At 47.8% G+C, this 8802-nt stretch overlaps 1 protein-coding gene across 1 annotated transcript; it reads left to right on the top strand.

Moving 5' to 3' along the window:
- The first annotated feature begins 462 nt into the window (after positions 1-462).
- Positions 463-3797, top strand: CLP1 (cleavage factor polyribonucleotide kinase subunit 1). Its single transcript, XM_068555059.1, has 3 exons — positions 463-563; positions 1654-2281; positions 2691-3797. Exons 2-3 carry the CDS (start codon positions 1676-1678, stop codon positions 3360-3362), a joined length of 1278 nt encoding a protein of 425 aa, XP_068411160.1. The 5' UTR covers positions 463-563; positions 1654-1675; the 3' UTR covers positions 3363-3797.
- The last annotated feature ends 5005 nt before the right edge of the window (positions 3798-8802 follow it).

Below are 8802 nucleotides of genomic sequence, written 5' to 3' on the forward strand. Positions count from 1 at the left end.
GCTGTTTTCCTCCACTTTCCCTACCCCTTGGTTTCTTCGTATCCAAATGGTGTTCTGCTAATTTCCCCGTTTCCAGGCGATCGGGGGACCTAGACTAGTGAGTCCCCTTCCCTTCCCGCCGCCCTACCCCTTCCCGGACGGCAGGTGAGCGGGAGTACTGTGGCGAGAGGCCCCAGCCGCCGCGTCTCAGCGACCGTTGGCCCCCTCTGCTGGTCCCCGCCCCGCGCGGGGGCGTAACCGCCACTCCTCCTACTCCGCCCGCCCCCGGGCTTTGCGAACAATGACGGCCGCCGCCCCGCCCACCTTTGATGTCACAATCAAAAACAATCCTTTAACTACAAGTCCCAGAAAGCCGAGCGGCTGCGTGAACGCGATCGCTCGCGGCTGTTCTGGCACTACTACATATCCCAGGGGGCATCGCGCGGCCGCGGCTTCTCCACTGCGCAAGTGCGGAAACGCCTGAATTTCCGGCGTGGGTCTAGGCGAGCGTGGCGAGCCGTTGGGCTTAGGTCCTAGTTAGTGAGGGCTTTTTGGTTTACAAGTTTGGGCTCGTGGCTGTACAGGTAAGGTAATAAGCTCAGGAACGCAACCGTCGCTTCCTTGGAGCCTGGGCAGATTTCGGTGCCTGGGGAGGCTGGGACAGATGCTGGACCTAGAGCTGCGATCCCGGGATCGGAGATAATTCTTCGCTGTTCCTCGGCGTTTTCTAGTTTATGTAGTGATTTCCCCCCCCCCCCCCAGCAATCTCTGTTAATCCCCAGAACAACACTTTGTGTGAGGAAGTGTAAGTTCCTCCAGTTGACAACTGAGGAAAAGGTACAGAGAAGTTAAGTGATTTGTCTAAAGACACTACTAGTGGTTGCTGAGCTGTTTTCTTATTGCTGTTTTGAGTCCGAACCCGGTATTCTCTGCTTTGCATCCGGATTGCTGGCTCCCTTTCTTGTTGACTAAGAGGGTTAGGGATTGGGCATCTATTGCCTTTTTTTTTTTTTTTAATAAATTTATTTATTTATTTATTATTTATTTATTTTTGGCTGTGTTGGGTCTTCGTTTCTGTGCGAGGGCTTTCTCCAGTTGTGGCGAGTGGGGGCCACTCTTCATCACGGTGCGCGGGCCTCTCACTGTCGCGGCCTCTCCCGTTGCGGAGCACAGGCTCCAGACGCGCAGGCTCAGTAGTTGTGGCACACGGGCTTAGTTGCTCCGCGGCATGTGGGATCTTCCCAGACCAGGGCTCGAACCCGTGTCCCCCGCACTGGCAGGCGGACTCTCAACCACTGCGCCACCAGGGAAGCCCTCTATTGCCTTTTTAAGTCTGGAGTATCCCAGTAGGGCGATGAAGGTGATGTAATCAAGTCTTCGTTCAATCTGTAGATACCGTTTTCTTCTTACTCCGAGTCATGTATTCACTGGGTGCTTTTATAGAGGTGCCTTTGGGTTGTCAAGCTGTATTCTAGGTACTAGAGTTACAGCAGCAAACAAAAATACCCCCCCCCTTACGTTCTAGTGAGGGTAGACAGACAATAAACAAATATATAGTGAGACAGATGGTGATCAGAGGTAAGAAGAAGTATGAAGCAAGGTAAGGAGAAACGTCCACTGGCGGATTTTGAAGTGAGTCCTGACTTCTGTTTATATCTGATATTTGTGTTCTAGGCACAGCAGCCCCACAGAAAAGATGGGAGAGGAGGCCAATGATGACAAGAAGCCAACTACTAAATTTGAACTAGAGCGAGAAACAGAACTTCGCTTTGAGGTGGAGGCCTCTCAGTCAGTTCAGTTGGAGCTGCTCGCTGGCATGGCAGAAATCTTTGGCACAGAGCTGACCCGAAACAAGAAATTCACCTTTGATGCTGGTGCCAAGGTGGCTGTTTTCACTTGGCATGGCTGTGCTCTACAGCTCAGTGGCCGCACCGAGGTGGCGTATGTCTCCAAGGACACCCCTATGTTGCTTTATCTCAACACTCATACAGCCTTGGAGCAGATGCGGAGGCAGGCGGAGAAGGAAGAAGAGCGAGGGCCCCGGGTGATGGTAGTGGGCCCCACTGATGTGGGCAAGTCCACAGTGTGCCGTCTCCTGCTCAATTACGCAGTGCGTTTGGGCCGCCGGCCCACTTACGTGGAGTTGGATGTGGGCCAGGGCTCTGTGTCCATCCCTGGTACCATGGGGGCCCTCTACATTGAGCGGCCAGCAGATGTTGAAGAGGGATTCTCTATCCAGGCCCCTCTGGTGTATCATTTTGGCTCCACCACTCCTGGCACCAATATCAAGCTTTATAATAAGGTCAGAGCCAGGGCCAAGGTGGGGTGGAGGGAAGGGCTGCTGTCAGGGTTGGAAGCTGTGCAGAAGTTTGCCAGTTAAAATTCTTTGCTCCCTCTCAGCTGGTATTATTTGCCACATGATTTTGGAAAAGACAGTTTCAAAAATAAGTCAACCTCAGATTGTTAAACGTTTCTATGGACCTATTCTTAAGTGATTTATTAAATTTCTACTTAGGACATGAAACACAAGAGGCAGAAGAAGCAACATAAAATAAAAATTAAATCCACGTTATGGGGTCACAACCACAGCAATTAAGAATGTCCGTTTTTTTATATCTGATTCCACTTATTCTAAAGAAGGGTAAAAGAGCTGTGGATTGGTTTGTTTTTCTGGGTTTTTTTTCCCCTCACCTCGATCCTTTCTTCTGCAGATTACATCTCGTTTAGCAGATGTGTTCAACCAAAGGTGTGAAGTGAACCGAAGGGCCTCTGTGAGTGGCTGTGTCATTAACACCTGTGGCTGGGTCAAGGGCTCTGGTTACCAGGCGCTGGTGCATGCAGCCTCAGCCTTCGAGGTGGATGTAGTTGTGGTTCTGGATCAAGAACGACTGTACAATGAACTGAAACGGGACCTACCTCACTTTGTACGCACTGTGCTGCTCCCTAAATCCGGGGGTGTGGTTGAGCGCTCCAAGGACTTCCGGCGGGAATGTAGGGATGAGCGTATCCGTGAGTATTTCTATGGATTCCGGGGCTGTTTCTATCCCCATGCCTTCAATGTCAAATTTTCAGATGTGAAAATCTACAAAGTTGGGGCACCCACCATCCCAGACTCCTGTCTGCCTTTGGGCATGTCTCAGGAGGACAATCAGCTCAAGCTAGTCCCCGTCACCCCTGGCCGAGATATGGTGCACCACCTCCTGAGTGTCAGCACTGCTGAGGGCACAGAGGAGAACCTTTCTGAGACAAGTGTGGCTGGCTTCATCGTGGTGACCAGTGTGGACCTAGAGCATCAGGTGTTCACTGTTCTCTCTCCAGCCCCCCGCCCACTGCCTAAGAACTTCCTTCTCATCATGGATATCCGGTTCATGGATCTTAAGTAGAGATGAGCAGGAAGCCTTGCTGCCTGGGGCGTAGAGATCTTCTGGCCATCACCTAAGGCACATGGGCTGAGGTATGAGGATCTCTTGAGGCCAGGCTGACCAGTATATGGTGGACTACTCGGAAGCGTATATTCTACCTCTTAAAACAGGTGGTGGTAACCTAACTCTTCTGATCTTGAACCAGAAGGAGAACCATGAGAATATAATTGGTTTCTTAGATCAGCTGAATTGCCACTTTGAATGATCTGAGTTCCAGAGAAGTCCCAGTTTTTTCACTCTGCTACTATGTGGACTAATTTATTACTGCTTTTTATATTCTGTATATAGTACTTGTTATCTTGTTTGTCCAGGATGAGAGAGCGAATTCAAAGGACTCCTTCCAATAAAGTTCATACTTGGGAAACAAAAAAAAACCAAACTATTTTAATAAACATTTTTGCCATATCACAGAAGTTGGTGTAATTTTTAAAATTTTTGTTTTTCCCCTAAGGATTATAGAAACATTATTGGAATGATTTATTGCTGAATGCCTAGAGGAGAGGAAAGCCAAGAGCCCACCTGTGAGCTAAGCAGGTGAACTTTTATGATGGGTCCCCTTTCCTTTGCACTTAGGTAAATAGATGCTAAATCTGTTGTTTAATTGGAACCAGACCGTAAGTCAAAATGTAAATTGAGCTTTCAGGTGGTAAGCTGGGAGAGCCCATTCTCTTTGATCTCTTGCAAATGATTGTCATACCTGGTTTGGACTTGCATTATTGAATAAGCATCGTGATGCCTTTCGTCCATTCATTCTTTTTTTTTTTTTTTGTCCATTCATTCTTTCCACACATTTTCATCATGCACCTACTATGTGACAGGTACCATTCTAGATGGGGGCGGGGAACAAGATAGACAAAGTCTTACAGAGCTTACACTAAACATAAAAAGGTAAGTGCTGTGCAGAGACTTAAGATTGGGTGATAGGAGAGAGTGGCTGGGAGGCTTTTTAGATTGGGTGGTCAGGAAAGGCCTCTTCTGAGCACACATTTTGAGTTAGGACCTGAATGGCTGTGTGAAATCGGGGCAAAATCTTCCTGGTGGAGGAAACAGTGCAAAACCCTAAGAAAGGAAAAAAAAAAACTTAATGTTTTGGATGAAGGGAGAGGCCAATGTGGTTGGAGTGTAGTGAATCGGGGAGAGCGGTAAATGTTGAGGCTGGGGTTGGGGGGAGGGAGGCAGCAAAGACCAGATAATGTAGGGCTTTTATAATCCAAGAGTAGTGGGAAATGATGGGAGAGGGGTAATGTCTTAGTCCCTTCGGGCCGCTGTAAAAAAATACCACAAACTGGGTAGCTTATAAACGTCAGAAATTTTTCACATTTTTGGAGGCTGGAATGGCCAAAATCAAGGCACCAAGCATGGTCACGTTCTCCTAAGGGCTGTCTTCCAAGTTGCAGATTGCCTGTCTCAACTGTGTCCTCACATAGTGAAAGGGGCAGGAAGCTCTCTGGAGCCTCTTTTATAAAGGCACTAATCCCATTCACGAAGGCTCTACATTCATGACAAGCATCTTTCAAAGATTCCATCCGCTAATACCATCATCTTTGGGGATTTCAGCATAAGAATTGGGATGGGGGGGCACAAAAATTCAGACCATAGCAGGTGGTTAAACAGACGAATGACATGATTTATCAATAATTTACATTGAAAAGATCGCTGCTGTGTGGAAAATGGGTTATAGAGGCGAGAGAAGAAGCAAGGACACGAGTTAGGAGACTTGTGGTAGCTTCAATGTGAGAATGGATTAGAAGAGGGCAGCAGAGGTAGAGTTGGTGAGTAGATTGCCTTGGGATATTTTGGAGGTAAAATTGATAGGACTTGCTGATGGGAGAGGTGAGGAAAAGCAAGTGGAATCAAAGATGATTCCTACATTTTTTTTTTTAATAAATTTATTTATTATTTATTTATTTTTGGCTGTGTTGGGTCTTCATTTCTGCGCCTGGGCTTTCTCTAGTTGCGGTGAGTGGGGGCTACTCTTCGTTGCGGTGCGTGGGCTTCTCACTGGGGTGGCTTCTCTTGTTGTGGAGCACGGGCTCTAGGCGTGCGGGCTTCAGTAGTTGTGGCTCACGGGCTCAAGAGCGCAGGCTCAGTTGTTGTGGCGCACAGGCTTAGTTGCTCCGCGGCATGTGGGATCCTCCCGGACCAGGGCTCGAACCCATGTCCCCTGCATTGGCAGGCGGATTCTTAACCACTGTGCCACCAGGGAAGTCCCTGATTCCTACATTTTTTACTTGAGCAACTAGATCCGATCTGAGATTGGGGAAACTCTGGGAGAGGGGATAAGGAAACAGCAGGAGTTCTACTTCGGCAGCGTTAAGTTTGAACTATTAGTCATCCATAGGGGATGCCACATAGACAGTTGGAAACATGAGTCTGGAGGGTTGGGGAGAGTTAGGATTGAAGGTTCGTGGGAGCTTTTGGCCTACAGAGGGCATTTAAAGCAATGGCATTGGATGAAGTCACTTAGGGACTGTGTAAATGGAAATCAGAAGGAGGCAGAATAATGGACTTTCAGGGCATTCCAAACATAACAGGTAAATTATAATGGGAGCTAGCAAAGGAGACTTGACTATTGATCTGGAAGCATGGATGTCGGTGTTGACCTTGAAGGGTGTTGTCTTGGAATGGTGGGGATGAAATCCTGTTGAAACATATTGAGATAGATAAACAGAAGTGAAGATGACAGCTATAGAGAACTCTCAAGAAGCTTTGCTTAGAAAGGAAGTGGGGGTGGGGTTATGGAGTCAAGGGAGGGTTTGTTGTTAGGTTTTTAGATAGGATGCCTCAGCGTATCAACAGATTCTAGAGGGAGAGAATTTAATGATGGGTATGGGTGTGTTCTTTACATGGGTGTGTTTTTCATTTTTCAAATAAAATGTCAAAAAATTCAGAAGAAAATGAAGGGTGTGGGATCCAGAGCACAAGAGGGGAAACTGTGCCTTAACACAAGCAAAGATATTTCAGAAGGACAGGAGGGAAGGCAGCAGTATTTAAACATAAAAAGGTCTTTGGTGGTTTTGGTTCTGAATGGGCATTCTTCTTTGCACCTAAATCCAAGCGTAGCATTTTGTTCTTGTCTGCCTGTAAATACAGTGAGTTGAACTAAAAAAAAAAAAAAAAAATGACCCTGTAGTTTGCCACCTATAGACATGAGGAAATGCAAGTGGAGAGGATTTGAAGAAGTATAGATAAACTACACTAGAAAAAAAAAAAACTATAAGGTATTACTTGACATATATAGCAAAGTAATTTATTTGAAGTTCGGTGGTCTGGATATCTCATTGTTTTAATCTAGATCAGCGGTCCCCAACCTTTTTGGCACCAGGGACCGGTTCCGTGGAAGACAATTTTTCCACAGAACGGAGGGAGGGGGTGGGGTGGGGCGGGCTATTTAGGCGGTGATGCTAGCGATGACGAGCGGCAGATGAAGCTTTGCTCGCTTGCCTGCCGCTCTCCCCTCCTGCTGTGCGGCCCGGTTCCTAACGGGGTTGGGGACCCCTGGTCTGGTTTTTACCGTGCAGTACTTTTCAGAAGTGGCTGTCAGTTTAAACCTTATGTTCTATTAAACATCCTTTCCAGGAAATATCTTGCACGATCCTAAGGAAAACTGGATAAGAAAATGGAATCTCTCTCTAAACCTTGGGATAGTGATTAAGCCACCATTAGTGCTCACCTATCTAAGAGCGTGGCATACAGTAATCCAGTATCCTAGCGGAGTTTGGTATATGTGGTTGGTTGGCGGAATGTAGGATACTCGTTCCTATTTAGCACTGTCTAGCCAAGAGACAAAACAATTTACAGGTTCTTAGACTGTTGAAAGCGGGAAGAGAAAGATCCCTAATCTGTGAAGTTGGGGAAATGAAGTCTTAAAATCCAAGAAAAATATACAGTAGGAAAATGACATTTGATTTCTTCCTAAGGAAACAACCTGATTTACAAATAGAAAATCCTCTATAAATAAAACAAATATTGTATCTCCAATACCTTACCTTTACCCTCTATAAGGTCTAAAGTTTTTAAATTTTTCATTTTTTAAATGAATACTGTCATTAAAAGAGAACTCTCCAGTGTGATGCAATAAATGGCAGATTGAAGCCCTTAGCAAGAATGAACTAGAACCTGTTATATATGCCATGTCAGAGAAGGAACTAGACTAGACCTCAGAAAACAGAAGGTAGACTTTCTCCTTTCCCTTCCTGCTTAGCGCTAACTTATCAGGGCACAGTTAAACCATCAACATTTGACACCAAAGCCGAGGACAGACCACAGGATTTAGAATCACACTTTACAAGTGAGACACCTTGGCTTCAGAGAAGTGGCTGGTGGAACACTTTTTTGAAAGACTATTATGTAATAGCCAGAGCAGCTTTCAAAAGAGAAATGGCCTTGAGCGAAATGAAAGAACACTGGGCCTTGCTCTTGGGTTCGCAGCTATGTTGGGCTAATTAGGGCAAAATGTGGCGCTGTGATCTACGTAGACCTGGCCAGCAGCTCGCCAGGGACTGGAGCTTCTAGAGAAACTTTTCCTTCCTGTCTGTATTCCCGGATCGGGAGAGGTTAGGCTTGGGGACGTCCAGCCTTTGTGTTGCGGTGAAACACTAAGGGAATTAAGCGGAGCCAACAGCCGGCTCTCACTCCAGGGGGCTGCCACCGCCTCAGCGCGCATTCCCTGCGCCTCCTTCCACGGTTGGCCCTACGGCTCCAAGGCTCGCGGCCGCTCTCCTTCCCATTCCTCCCGTGCCTTAGGCAGGAGCTTCGGCCCCCAACTGACTCTTCCACTCCCTGCGGCCCCTCCCTGCGGAAGCCACAGCCCAGACATTTCCATTATCCTGGGATTCTGCTGGTACCAGGGAACTCGTCGGACTGAGAACTGCTCCATAAGGATGGTTTTAAATACAGTTTTCGCCATCCAAAAAGGGGGGGAGGGATTGGGGGAGGGCTATTTAGTGGCCAAACCGTTGGCCAATGCATGAAGGGGCTGAAGCAGGAAGACGCCGGGGCCAGTGGATAATTGGTTACGCCAGAAGCCTGTCTAGACTGTACCATACTTATTGGAGGGGGGGTTGGCGAATTCGGAAGGGTAGCTGCTTGTTCTTGAGTACTTTCAGTAAACACATATAATTATTTTTTACTTCTGAGGATTTCTGCATCGATTCAGGAGGGGTAGAAAGCAGGAGGCAGGAAAAAGGAATATTCGCTCGGCCATTTCCCCAGTTCCAACTCCTGCGCAGTACGCCCACCCTCGTCTCCCGGTTGCCTGCGGAGCCAGACGGCCCTGCGCGCGCGTTCTCGTTTTCTTGCGTGGTACGCCGCTGTGCTCCTGCAGCCAATCAGGCCGCGAGGTCGCCGCGGTCGCCGGGGTGCGCGCGCACGCCCTAGAGCGGCGTTGGGGTGGGGGCTA

This window comes from Eschrichtius robustus, chromosome 11, assembly GCF_028021215.1.
Source record: "Eschrichtius robustus isolate mEscRob2 chromosome 11, mEscRob2.pri, whole genome shotgun sequence".
NCBI classification, from domain to species: domain Eukaryota; kingdom Metazoa; phylum Chordata; class Mammalia; order Artiodactyla; family Eschrichtiidae; genus Eschrichtius; species Eschrichtius robustus.

Bases quoted from the DNA above. Each gene is read 5' to 3' on its own strand.
- CLP1 (XM_068555059.1), top strand. From the start codon at position 1,676: ATGGGAGAGGAGGCCAATGATGACAAGAAGCCAACTACTAAATTTGAA. The intron at 2,282-2,690 runs GTCAGAGCCAGG...TTTCTTCTGCAG, and splicing joins ATATCAAGCTTTATAATAAG to ATTACATCTCGTTTAGCAGA.